Source organism: Centruroides vittatus, unplaced genomic scaffold (genome assembly GCF_030686945.1).
Source record: "Centruroides vittatus isolate TY-2023 unplaced genomic scaffold, ASM3068694v2 contig_3210, whole genome shotgun sequence".
Lineage (NCBI taxonomy): Eukaryota > Metazoa > Arthropoda > Arachnida > Scorpiones > Buthidae > Centruroides > Centruroides vittatus.
The window spans coordinates 157,354-171,802 of NW_027122062.1; the positions used below are offsets into that span (position 1 = coordinate 157,354).

At 26.3% G+C, this 14,449-nt stretch overlaps 1 protein-coding gene, 1 long non-coding RNA gene and 1 other non-coding gene across 3 annotated transcripts; 1 reads left to right on the forward strand and 2 right to left on the reverse strand.

Annotated features, from left to right (window-relative positions):
• Window positions 1-216: 216 nt before the first annotated feature.
• On the reverse strand, window positions 217-289 carry TRNAF-GAA (transfer RNA phenylalanine (anticodon GAA)). The gene has a single exon. It is a non-coding gene; the product is annotated as a tRNA-Phe (tRNA).
• Window positions 290-2,986: 2,697 nt separating this feature from the next.
• Window positions 2,987-3,767, reverse strand: LOC136973566 (keratin-associated protein 19-3-like). The gene is made up of 3 exons (XM_067268297.1): window positions 3,658-3,767; window positions 3,192-3,526; window positions 2,987-3,109 (listed from the first exon to the last, which is right to left on the reverse strand). Exons 1-2 carry the CDS (start codon window positions 3,667-3,669, stop codon window positions 3,218-3,220), a joined length of 321 nt encoding a protein of 106 aa, XP_067124398.1. The 5' UTR covers window positions 3,670-3,767; the 3' UTR covers window positions 2,987-3,109; window positions 3,192-3,217.
• An 8,404-nt stretch (window positions 3,768-12,171) lies between these two features.
• Window positions 12,172-12,876, forward strand: LOC136973568 (uncharacterized). Its single transcript, XR_010880516.1, has 3 exons — window positions 12,172-12,222; window positions 12,428-12,716; window positions 12,850-12,876. It is a non-coding gene; the product is annotated as an uncharacterized lncRNA (long non-coding RNA).
• Window positions 12,877-14,449: the final 1,573 nt, after the last annotated feature.

Sequence of the window (14,449 nt, forward strand, 5' to 3'; positions counted from 1 at the left end):
AAAAATAATCAATTATATATAAACTTTTTTTAAAAGCATTCATCGAAAATTACGGTATTCATATTTATTACATTTTAAAACTCAAATTAATAATTTAATCAATAATGTTCATTCAGAAATTTACATTAATATAAAATAATAATTTCAAATAAATATGTTCATAAAGTTACTTTTATAATATATTTATTTTACTTAAAAAAAAAAAAAATTGTAATTTGCCGGAACCCGGGATCGAACCAGGGACCTTTAGATCTTCAGTCTAACGCTCTCCCAACTGAGCTATTCCGGCACGGTGACAATGTTTCCTTAATACCATTTTTATTTGTTATCAGTATATTACATACGATTTTATTTATTTACTTTTTTAAAGCTCGAAAAATATATATTAATACTTCCACATTAAAAATTCATGTACTATAAAAAAAAAATCCCAAAATTCCTTTACATTAATAAAAAGTTATCAAAATAAATCATTTACATAATACAAATATAACTTTTTAAAATATATTTCTAAAAAACATATTTAAAACAACAAACAATCAAAATATTCAAATTTTATAAACATAAATACATAATTTTCAAAAATTTTTCTACAAAACTTCAAATTTAGTTCATTAAACTATTGACAGATGGCGCTACGCAGGAACAAATAAAGGCAAGAAAATACATTACACTTAAATATTATATTCAGTTTTAAATTAAACATTGTTTTTTTTAAAAAAAAAATTATTTAAAAATTTAGCATAATTATTCGAAAGCGATAATTTATGATTGTGTAAATGGAACGTTTTATCTGCATGAAGTGTAAAACAATCGAAAATTTTACGCTCCTCCCAGTCATATTTACTTTAAAGTTGATACTCCTACTTAAAAGAATCCTTGAACTACAATATTTAAACGAAACCAGATATTTCTATCATATATCTCCCGTTTTAATTTCTTATTTGACATTTTTTGCAAATAATTGTAAATGTTAACATTCCACAATTACAAACTAATTAATTTCTTTCTCCCATGGCCTACTTAATACAGCACCAAAGTGTTGTTTTCTCGTAATAAATAATGTCTTTATATATCATATAGGAGTTTAAATATTTATTTAATCTCTTTTTAAAACATTCTACATCTATTTAATACGCCAGATGTTCTTAAAAGTTAAATTGATTTAATTTATGAGATATTAAAAATAAAAGGAAAATTGTCAATTGTTGCAAAAGTTTTATCTAAACGATTAGAAATGTTTCTAACTCGTAATTGTCATACAGAATTTTTGTATTTTACATTAACAATAAGGGCGTATCTGTCTAAAATGATCTTTAAAAAAGCAAACATAACTATAGTTAAATCATTAAATAATCATTTTATCCGATTGTTTAACTTGTTAATTAATAATAAATGTGTGATTATAACTGCCATTTTTCTCAGAAAGATTTAACTGTAATGATAAAGTGATAATCCCATTTATCTGTGTTACATTGGAAAGGCTCAGAGACACGAGAAAACAATTTGATAAAATATTAAATAAATTTGTACTTTACTAAATGTATTTTTCCTGTTTTTTATTAATGTTTATTTAAGAAAAATATTAGTTACGTAATATTATATAATATATATATATATATATATATATATATATATTGAGTTGAATTTTTAATTTATAACATTTGTATTCAGCTTTATATGCATGTAACGTACTGTATATTGTGGCCTTCCGTAATAATGAAAAACTGATTTTTTTTCTATATTATTTTATAGTGAAATTAATTAATTCTTGTTTTTTAATTAAATGTATTTTATTAGAATATTTATTAACTGGTAGGCGTATAATATTATTGCCATTTTTATAAAGTGATTATAATAAAATAAGTAGTTCAATCTGTAATCTGTTTAATAAATTTAGATACGTTTTCTTTGTTTAGTGGATATTACTTTATTTTACTTTTTTATTATCGGTTCACCGCAATGAAACTGTGTCATATCTCTACTTTTAATTCAATAAAGGTTTTTTCCCGTCGTATTTCTAGGAAATTGTATATCTGATAATTATCTTCGATATTGATTACTTTAAAAACTTAACACAGTTATATTTGAAATTATATTTTAAATCCAAACTAGAACAATTGAATAAAATAAATCATGACTTAAGCAACGGTTAGATAATGATTATAGATGGATTATTATGTTGGAAAGTTCGCTGTAAACAAACTTATTCATTGTTAATGTTATTTCGAAACAGAAAAGTACCTCTTCCAACTAAACAAAAAGTAGTTCTATCTAGCCCGGAGCAAGTGTAAATACTCCTATTATACTTAATTGCCCACATATTATCTTCGTGAAAATATTTTATATGAATTTCAAAGGGTTTTTATTATTATTTTAATATCTCTACATAAAGCATACATTCAATCTAATTAGACTTCGTTCTTCCTTTGTATTATTAATTCATTTTACAAGTTTAATAAATTTAATGTTATAGCATGGAGGTAATATTAAGTTTTGTTTATTTCGAATTTTTATCAGAAACACTTTATAATATGACCTCTTAGTGTTCACTGAAAGAAAAAAAAAGGTCTAAGACAAAAAAAAAACTTTATATTTAAAGATAGAGATATAAATGGTGCGTTATCCTATGGCAAAAAGGGCAATCCCCCGTTGGGGAGGGGAGCCCTCACCAACAGGGGATTGCCCTTCCAAATTAAGATCCCGAAGCAATCTTTTATTTAAAAAATATTTCCCAAAACATTCCCCGAAAAAATGTCTGAAGTAAAAGCTCCCTAATTCGAATTTGCTGAAGCTATAACGCTTTTATATTCTTGTAATGTGCACACTGAATGAGAAATATTGCTATATAAAAATCCCAAAATGTATTACAGTCTTTTAGTTTCATTATTACCATGTTTTACGCGTGCACTTCATGAATGCTCGAAGATCACTAATAACAGAATATCGCACGAAAATCGTTGATAATAAACTACAAACAAAAATGTAAATCTTAAATAAATTTTTATTTTTCGATATCGTTTTTTTAAAAACAAAAATAATTACAACTGTTGATAAATATTTTCGAAACAACGGTATCAAGAAGCTGTACACAGCGATCAGACGAAATCTGGAAAAATAAGAACAAAAATTTTTATTAAATGTCTTTCCTATAACATTTTTTTCAAGTTTAAAATGATCAATTTGCTTACCTTTAAATTACTTATGTGATCGATTCTTAACCGTGGTATGGTTTGTATGCGTAACCTCCATACAAGGGTCTGTATCCTCCGTAATATCCACCATAGTGTGGTCTGTATCCTCCGTATCCGTGGCCGTATCCTCCGTATCCTCCGTATCCTCCGTATCCGTGGCCGTAACCTCCGTAGTAGGGCCTGTGGCCGTAACCTCCGTAGTATCCTCCGTAATATGGTCTGTAACCATATCCGTGACCATATCCGTGACCATATCCACCATAGGGATAGCCACCATAGTAACCACCGGCATAAGCCAGGGCCAAAGCGGCGCAGAGAGCAAGGAGAGCGAGCTAAAATGAAGATATCGTTATCCATGGTAATTTTACAGAAAGGTAATTTTTGGAAGTAAATAAGAAATATATCCATGAAGCATATTGTACTGTACAATACATACAAAATGGTTTATACAAATGCAACTTACCGTAACTTTCATGATGGCTTGTATCTTACAACTGATGTCTGTACAACTGTTTCTCTCGTATATATATACAGTGGAGCTTAGCTACCTCCGCCCCTATACAGATACGAAACGAGAAAAAAAAATTCGAGATTTGGACGTAGTGACACAATCCAAGCTAAAGGGGACACAACCCACATTAACAAGTATGTTCACACAACAGCATTTGATTGGGAGAATAGATCATAAAAAATAAGTTCTCAATACTTTGTTCTCTCATAGGTAAGAGGCTTACGACAGAAAGGGAAATTTTCTAATACAAGGTCGAGAAAATTCACTCTTCACAAAGGAATGGATTATTTATTACTATAATTTTTTATTAAAAAAAAGCATTCAAAGTATAAATCTAGAACAAGGGTACACATTCAATATCATTATACGTTAATGAATTAAAGGAAATTTCAAAAGTTTTTTTTAAATTTTAAGTTATTAATTAAATTACAGATCTTTTAATATTATCTTTAAAATTGATGTAGACCTAACAGAAACTCAATAAACATGTTTCTGTTTCTTGTAGATGCAACAGAACGGGTCATCTAATTAGTTTCCTTTGACATTTTATTACTTGGAACTTCAGATCGTTACAGATTTTTTTAGATAGTTCATCCTCCGTTACATATTTGTAATACTCTTGAAAATTAATTGGTTGAAATATTTGCACGAAGCGAAATAAAAACAATAGCGAGAAAGTAGGTTTTGAAAGTGCACTTTATCTTGCATCCAAACCAAGATGTCAGTCACGTTTTTAGGGTGGGATAAATTTAAATTTCTCCCCCGACTGTTGGCGATGTCACTGATTTTGATTCACTCCTTAACCATTAAAAGGCGGCAGTATTTCAAAAGAGAAAATTACAGGCGGAAGCGACGAACAACCTCCCTAAAGATGTTCGAGTATATTCCTTCAAATACATATCTACGATTCTCGAACGATTCTTAGATAAAGATAAATTGGCACCTTTCTAAATTCGTCTTTTGGTATATTTTATTGTTTTTGCATATAATTAATCTCTCCAAAAAATTAATGTTGATGAATTTAACAATTATTTAGACCACGTAAAACAATAGCGGCACAGTTTCCGTTTTCGAGATATAAAGTTTTACTATACAACTGTGTAACGCTGTGTCCTGATAAAGCTAAAAATGTTATATTTTGTCCTAATATTTTTTGCATCTCGTACGTAGTAATTTCTTTTTTTTTCCGATTTCATATTTTCCTCTTAAGAAAATAATGTAAATGGTGGGAGTCATCTTGTGTAAAATGTTTTGTTGAAAGGAGTGAAGCAATTACGTAAATATTATCTTTAAAAAAGAATAAAAGAAACGATATGCATCAGAAGTAAGGACGGATTTTTCACTGTCTCAGTAATAAACATTGTTAAAAGGGTGTTCCAAAGCAACGACTCCTGCAATCCATCGGAGACACAAAAGGGTGTAGTTAAGGGCCAGATAATTAATGTTGAACTTCCTGAGTTTTGCAATGGTTATTTTCAAGGATTTTCACTGGACACTTATTCGAATATCCTTTTCTACAATGGCCTAGTTTAAAAAAAAGAATACAATTCGTAAAAGTTTTCTTTCCATTTGCATTTTCTCTGTAATAAAAGAGAAAGTTATCAATGTTGTAATTTGTTACTGAATTTATTGTTCTTTGTGTGTTTTGATTTATCTCACTTTGTTTATACATGTTTTTATATCACTATATCAGTTTATTCAAGAAGTTTTAGTGAATATACTTTAATTACGTTATTATTTTTAGACCTAACACATAAATAAACGGATAGATAAATTACTATTTTATCCAGAACGTTTCTTTTTTAAATGACAGGCATCGTTCCTGATAAACGGTAATTATAGTATCAAATTCTATTTACGTTAGGAGGAAATTCGTCATGATACTAACATTGGAAGAGGAATCTAGAACCTTTCATACTTAGTGAACCGTGAACTGAAAGGTAGATGGAAAACGGTCGGAAAATCCGCAGATTTACGGAATCTAGGGCATAAGTCTTGTCGGTATTCTGTTCCATATCCTGTATTTATTCCTCTGTGTGTTAAGTAACAATTTTAAATTTTATAACTTCTTAGGAGTGGCCCGGTTCATTATTGTTTTTATTTCCAAAATAACCGAAATCAACCTACATTTCGGACATAAAAGTGTGATTTGTCTTTGTCAGTAGAATTATTAAATGGGAATAATATAAAGTATCATTGAATTAGTTCATTTCGTGTCTTTTTTAAACCTTATGTTAACTCATTAATCAAAATTTTAAAAATAATTATGACAAAGTTAATTCATTTGAATCATTTACTTAAAATTAAGAAATTAGTGATGACTTTCACTAATTAATTTTTTTAATTCCGTGTAATTATTTGTCTAATTTAAATTCTGCATTTAAAATCTAATTCGTTATATTTTATTTTTTAATCTTTTTTATTATTATTGACTGAGCTTCTAGTTATTCTTAATCTCTTGAACTAGATCTAGTTTGAAGAGCAATAAAATTAAAATTCTAAACATTATTTTAATTGTTAAGTTAATTTAATCTGTAAGAAACTCCTCTAATTTTTTTTTTTTTTTTTTTTTTTTGGAGGAAAACTTGTTCATGTTCACAGCTTAACACATTGAATACTGAATATGTATATATTTAAAATTATTCTACTAAATGTTTTTTTTAAACAATTTTAGCATCATCATCCCTCCGTATTGAATTTAATGATTTAAAATCCCATATTGACTCGAGCTAAGTTGCATTATCCTGTTGATAAATTTGACATAATGGGGATCCTGTTTAATAGATCATCTAAAATATTTCCTACGCAGAGATTTAAAAAAATTGCAAACACTACTAGAATTATAATTAGTATACTAAATCATTTGAATTGTAAAAAGATGCATTTCAAAACACGGTTTTGCCCAATAAGGTGACAGTTTACATTACATATTACGAAGAGGAATTCCTGAATGTTGAAAAAAAATCGTGTTTTACAATCAGAAGATGTATTTTTATTCACTAAATAGATAGGACAACATACTTTCGCCAATCATTTTCATAAATTTTAAGCGAATTTACAAGAAAAGTGGGAGTTGATGCTAAAATTTAAAAGATAAGAATCTGAATAACTTACATAAAAACTTAAAGATTAACATATTATGTAATAATCGTATTTAAAAAAAAGAGAGATTGTTCTATTTTATAAAATTAACGAAATAAAACGTCATTATAGATTCTTGTTAATTTACTTTAACATTTCTGGATCACACATTTTCATGTTTAACTTTTTATTGTTTCAAAATTAATAATATTATTTAGGTTTTTAAATTTAATAGTTTATAATTTAACATTTTTCTTTTATATTCTTGATATATAAAAGGAATTCGGTAACATACAATAGTGGTAGTGAGACATTATATGTTTAACGAAATTGAATGGTATGTATGTAATGTGCACACTGAAGAGAAACCGATGAAGTAATTATTACACAAAAACAGCGTAGAAATAAATCGTTTAGATACGATATAACCAGGAAACAGAATTGAAAAACTGTATTTGCCCACTTGTTCTATTTTTAGAGGGAGTTATACTTAATTTAACGAAACAGGTCACATGAGAAATTGAATTTCTATTTATGTAAACTGTATTAATTCCTCCATTCTTTACTTAAAGATCCCCATTCAAAATCACCTTACTTAAGTAAAATTATTTCGACAATTGTTAAAAATCCGTTTATTTGTCACTAAATATTATATATAAACAGAAGAAAATTGTGAATTTATTTTTAACCTTTAAATTATTTCAATAATGGAAATCCCTAGTAATAAGCTTCCATAGTATCCAAATATAGGATATTAAGATTGTATATATGTCAACAATTTGATGGTGCTAACCAATAGCTAACACATTTTGGGTGTGTACAGGATATAAGATAGGGCGTTATGTTTCGAAAAAGAACAAGTTATGAAGAATAATCTTAAAAATTGGTGTCAGTGACGTCACTAAGAGTTCAATTGACTTTCCCATTGACACTGCTTATTTATGGGCTTTTAATTCTTCTTAAGCTATTCAAAAATGAAAATTAGGATGTAGGAAGTATTAATTATTACGTGTACTTTGATTATTTATAATTACGTGAGCTTTGGATGTTGGAGTATCACGCTTATTTTACATTACGCGATCACTTCCTCTCGCGCTAATTATTCTTTCTTTTCAAACAATAGCATGTGTTCTCATTGATACTTATTATCTATTAAGTCATTTTTTCTCTTACACAAGCAATTATTTTTTTTAAAAATTACAATAAGTTTTTAAATAAAATGCATTAATTATCATTAGCGAGCTACAAAGTTCGGGCATTGTTACTACTTATACTTTAATAATAAAATGTTATATATCGTCGCAATTTAACCCGCTTAATAACAGATAAGTAAGCGGGTTAAAGTTGTCTTTTATTTTACAAAAAAATAACATGATATCGATCGATTTGTTGATAATAAAATAGTTTTTGTATGGGAAATTCCTACAACAATGAAATAGTGAATACTATCTTGCCCTATATTACCTGTATATTCATTGTTTGTAAGGAAAATGATTTTTATATAGGTGATTTCCCATAGTATAAAGGAAGAAGGAAAAACTACCGGCGAAAGTTAAATAAAATAAGAAAAAAAAGTGAAAGTTCAATGTAAAGAACAAAGAGCTATGATGTTTCCTCTATTTGATTAGGAAGGATGGATTTCAGTTTTAAAAAATTTTAATGCTTATTTTCTCGAAAATTATGATGGATTAGATGCAAATGGCTGTCATGATCCCATTGAATATTAAATATTTAATAGCTATATTTGAATAACATCTCTCTTATCGCTTTAAGTATCACTTTTATACGCATAAGCGGAAAAACACGTATTTATAAATTAGAAAATTTAATGCCAAAATTCACAAAAGTTACTTAACATATAGATCTGGTAATAGGTGATACGTAATTAACAATATTTTATCATACTTAGTTTTATAAACATATAGAAACTGCATAGGAATATCATTGAAATTTTTATAATTATTATTTAACTATTTAAAAATAATTCATTCTTACGTAATGAATTATAATTCAATATTTATATTTTATTATGTTGTATTCTAAACATGTTAAGAGTAATAAATATATTGTATATATACGTAAGCAATATGTACATTTATTTTTTCTCTCCTTTTAAGAGAAATATCTATTTTTATGGATTTTTAGGTTAAAAATGCATCTTTTAACGCAACAATATGAATATATAGCCTAAGTAATATGTACAGTACGTGATAAAAATGTTAAATACTAAAAAAATACAAAGTAGTAATTGAAAAAATGCATAAAAAGCAACCTCTAAACAACGGACATTTCTTGTGTTCCTTTTAGTGGCCATTGTTCAGAGGTTAGACTGAACATATAGTCATTCTACACTTTTAAAATATTGAATTTTTGTTTTAATTTAAACTTAATTAATTAAATATGAAAATAAGTTATATGAATTACAAACAAACTGGAACAATTTTAATTACGTGGTGTAGCCTATAATAAATATATTTATTAGAGTTACTCTAAATTAAACTTTTCTTTTAATTAAAAATTTAAAAAATGATATTCACAAAATAGGAACGTTGTTAAATTTATTACCGAAACATCCGTTTATAATAAGATTACGAGAACATTTTCAAAAGTAATATTTTTTTTTTATATAGCCATTGTCTAGTAATTAATATACTAGAACGTCCAACTCTCAAGTACTTTCCCTTGAAATGACTTTAAGCTATTTGTTGAACGATTGAAAGAGGTCATTCGCTGTCAGTTTAACTATTCATAAGGGAAATCCTTTAATCACTTAATTTTCTTTGTAGTTGAACTGCCTGATGCGATTTTACAGAAGACAGATTGTATCTTCTTATAACTTTAAATGCATTAAAGTAAGGAATAAAAAAAACTAGTTTTTTTTGTTTTTTATTTAGAAATTCTTTCAATATATTTTCTTTTTAGGTCATCATTTATAAATATTCCAAATATTATATTTCTAAATAATCAAATTTATATTCGGGATTGGTTAATTTTTATCCTTGAAAGATGTCGTTTCTTGGAACCATATAGACTTTGTCAAATAAGATATTTGATTTTAAAAATATATATATATGTACACGAACCCGTTTTTTATATAAATTATACTACAAACCAAGGAGATTTTTCTAATTTAAGAAGCAACTTCAATTTTTCGTGACAGAATATAGATGAAAAATAATAATAATAATAATACTTTAAGCTTATATCTTCTAGTTTTAACTTAAAGGTCGATTAAAACTCAGAAAATAATAATGATTTTAAAATTAAATTTACAATGATAAATGCATATAAAGTTGTTTATTATATTTTATATTAGAATTTGTTTGCAAATTTATTTTTAGAATTTATTATTACAGTATAAATGAATCGAGATTTTATTTAAAATAAAAAAAAACTATTAATAATCGTTATATCACGTAGCAGGAAAGAATAGAATATTTTGAAATTGTTCCATTACAATCACAAAAATATAGGTTATTTTTAACATGTGATATGTTATTTTTAATTTCGAATTACCCACTAAATTTGCTGATTTGTATTTTTATTATTCACTTAAAATATTAAAAAATCCTTATACAGAATAATATTTAAATGAATATTTAAATATTATTCTGTATGAATGAAATATTATTCTGAATAAATGAATATATTCATTGAATAATGAATATATTCATTTATTCAAATGTTGATCAATTAAATTTAAATTATACTCATTAAATACTGTATTAAATTTATTCGATAAATAACCATTTAAGATAAACCAATTAAAAGTATATTATAATTTCAATTATGTTATCGAAATCTTAATTATATTATAATTAAGTTTTAACATATGTATTATAATTAACTTTTAACATAATTTATAATGAAGAAAATTATATACTGTATTAGTAATTCATTTCAATTCTTTGAGTTTGCTGGCTCTTTTTCATACCTTAAATTTTTCTAAGAGTAAATGTAAATTAATTAAAAATTAAAATTACTTATAAAGTATTGTTTTATTAATATTTATGACGCTTAATTTACTAAATAAAAAACTACTTAATATTAGATTGAATTTTGTGATTATATTAATTTATATTATTTAAAATTTAATATATTTTAAATTGGTTATCTCTAATCAGCTGTTAAGCTAATAGAAGGTGTGAAATTATTAGATAATGTTAATATTAAGTATTATTTTTGTTTATGGCTCTTTTCTTCCTGAATACACTAAAAGGTCTTTTTTATGCCCATTGTGGGTTTGCTACACCCACAATAGAGTGACCGGGTGTTGAGAGAATCTCTCATAGGATTCTCATTTATTTCCATTCTTTAAATCCTGTAATTAATTATCGCTATTTTTAGTATAAATTATTCATATTCATTGCGTGTACACGTCTATTTATAAACATGAAATATTTATAAAATACATTATTTAAGTTTATCCATACCTCTACTAATAACTTATTCTGAATAATAAATATAGTAATACGCTGATTTCAATAGTCAATCTCTTTAAATAATTTATTTTTCTACATCTTTTATAAACAATTTTAAATATTCTAAGAAGAAATTTTGATGATTTAAATACATTAAATATTTTGGTAATTTGATGTATTTTAAAAAAGCTTTTTAGTTGATATAATATAATTATCATTTATTTTTTATTGTACTGAGCGATTAAAATATATTCTAAACTATTTTTTTCCAGTGTTTCAAATTTATTTCGTTGTATGATAGTACTGTTGACATGTGTTGTGCTTTGTCTTTATACATTTTGATATATTGATTTTAGGTTTTAATTTGTGAATACTTATTTGTTTTACTTCTTTGTCTTGCGTGGAGTGATCTTTGTGACATTTATTCCAATCTAATCTAAAACTTTACGTAGGAATATTGAGAGAAAATTAACGAATTAGATTGGATCGATAAGCTAAGACAACTCAACATGTAGGCGATCCGCCAAAGGAGTGTCTCCTGGAGAACTTTCTACGGGAACCTAGCCCCTATTTAGGTGTTAGACTCGAAGAAAACCCGGAAAACTTCACGTGGCAAGCCCGTTGAACAGGTGTGAACCCATAACAAACTACCAATATTTTTATGGTTTTATTCACTCTGTCACTGGTGGATCAAAATTAACGGAGAAAGAATTCTTGCTAATATAATTTATTAATCTAAGTTGCTTCCATTTGTTAAAATTTATATCAAAAAAAATAGTCAAAGCTATGATATAGCAGTTTCGTTCCTTCTATGCTTGCTTCGTCATAATAATTTCACTTTAAAAAAACATGCTACTAATAAAAATTTCTAAATTTAGATAACACCATTAATTATGCTTACTAATGTTAATTTTGCTATAAAAAAATTATATATATAGAGTGCAATGTAGATAATCATTAGTAGTTCATTAATACAGTTAAGTTCATTACTCGATAGAAAAAGAAAATGTTTGTGGTAAGTATTATTATATTTTATTATTTAATTTTAAATTTTAATTCCTGCAAATTATATATAAAAATTTAATATTTTTATATATTATGGATATAGTTTATGTCATTTAATTATATAATCTATTGTTTTAACACTAATAAACGTGCCGCCATCTAACGATGGATGACATAACTATCACGAGCTCATATTTTAATATTTTATTTTACAGACTGTTCTAACAGCCCTTCTACTCGTTAACAGCTTTATATACATTAATGCTAAGTCGGTGCAACACACGCCATACACGAATAACTATTTATACAAACCTTGCATATACCCATATAATTTTTATTTCATTAACGGATACAGAGCTAGGTCTTTCAGATGCGACACTTTCATCGATCCTATATATTATTATTATCATCAAAATTATCACTTACAAAATCCTTCAACAGACTGGAGAACGATGTATCAACATTATTTTCGCTTAGTTTAACGTAAGGCAACGAAAAATCAAGGTATGTTTCGTAATATCAATTACGCTTATTTGAAATTTATGTCACACCCTGATGATTAGTAGCATATTTTGAAGATTGCTATTAATCATCAATATCGTTTTACAACTTATAATCATGTTCTTTTCTATTACAGGAGCAGTTTCCTCATCAATCATCCTCCATTGTTATATTTTACATAATAAATATTTATTTACTTTGTATGCTTTTACTAATATTTTTGTAACTAAACGATACGTTAAAATAAATAAATAAAATATTTAAAAATGAAAATCTAAAATTTATTTACGTTTTTCTTAATTTTAAATATAATTTATAATATAATATAAATTTCGTACGAATGAAATTCAGATTTCACGGCTGTTTTCTGTATGAATATTTAGCATAAAGATAATTTATACTCAATTGTTTTCAATACGATTCTATAAACAATGTAAAAGAATTGTCTCAAATATTTTTTATTGGGTACTAAGAAAGAATTTTTCCATACCAAATATGGATTCAGCCAGACACACAATGGGGGTGACAGGGGTGATGAGAAACGAAGCCTGACGTGGGGATGCTTGCTCGAATTTGATTCCCCAGAATGGTATTCTATCCCAAATATCATCTGAAAGAACTTTATATTTAGAACACGAAAATCGTACAATTCTTACAAAATCCGTGTTTAATTTCGAATTGCAAATTTTGTCATTTTACGTGCCTACAAACTGCAAAAAATCTTCAAATTATGACTTTTAGGAATGATTTCTGTGTCAGTAATTACTCATCTTCTGGTTTTTCCCTCGAGTTAAATAAACAATGATGAAACTGTAACAATTTCTACTGTTTTTAAACATTATAGATTTGATATTCCGCACACATACCCGACAATTAGATAACATCGTTGCAAAATTTTAAAATTGTGTCATACACATAAACATGTGCACGAAATATAGAAAAATGTCAAAATACTAAACACGTATAGAATCTATTTCGTATTTAAAAACATAGAATATAGAAATATTGATAAATCCTATGATATTTTAAAGTTGGTAGCAATAGATATTTATAATGAATTTATATCTACAAAATTAAACGTGATATATAAAAATAAATAACTCTAGATTAATTTTGAAGAATAAAATTATCTACATTTTAATATTCATGTATGGTGATATAAAAATTACGGTCATATTTGACTACCGATAAATATAATATGCGATGGGACATTTAAATTGTAAATTTGCACGAATTTCTCCAAATATTATATTATATTAACAATCTAAGTGAGTCTAGCTATTTATTAATATATATAAAATAAATCATCGGTTCTATTGTAGTTGCTATTTGTGTAAGATTAATATAGATATTAATATTAATATTAAAATCAAGTATTCTGTATTTATATATAAGTTTTTATATCGATTATTATAAGAGTGAATGACTTTGAAGTTTTATATGATTGATAGCTTCACATCAGTTATTAATTTTTTTTAGGATTTAATTCAATAAAAAGCTAGAAAGGGCTCATGTACGACTTTCCCGACACTCGAACAGAAGGGAATCAGGAAGGAATTCTGATAATTTTCAATTATAATTTCTAAAAATTAGAAAATAAAAAGAAAAGCTTTATTTTGGGGGCAGGGCTAGGTTTTTAAAAATTTTAAATGCCAATGATGAGTAAAATTTTCACTGATCTCACACGAGATATGACCTCTAACCCCTTTATCTCTCATCCTCTCCACTCATAAACT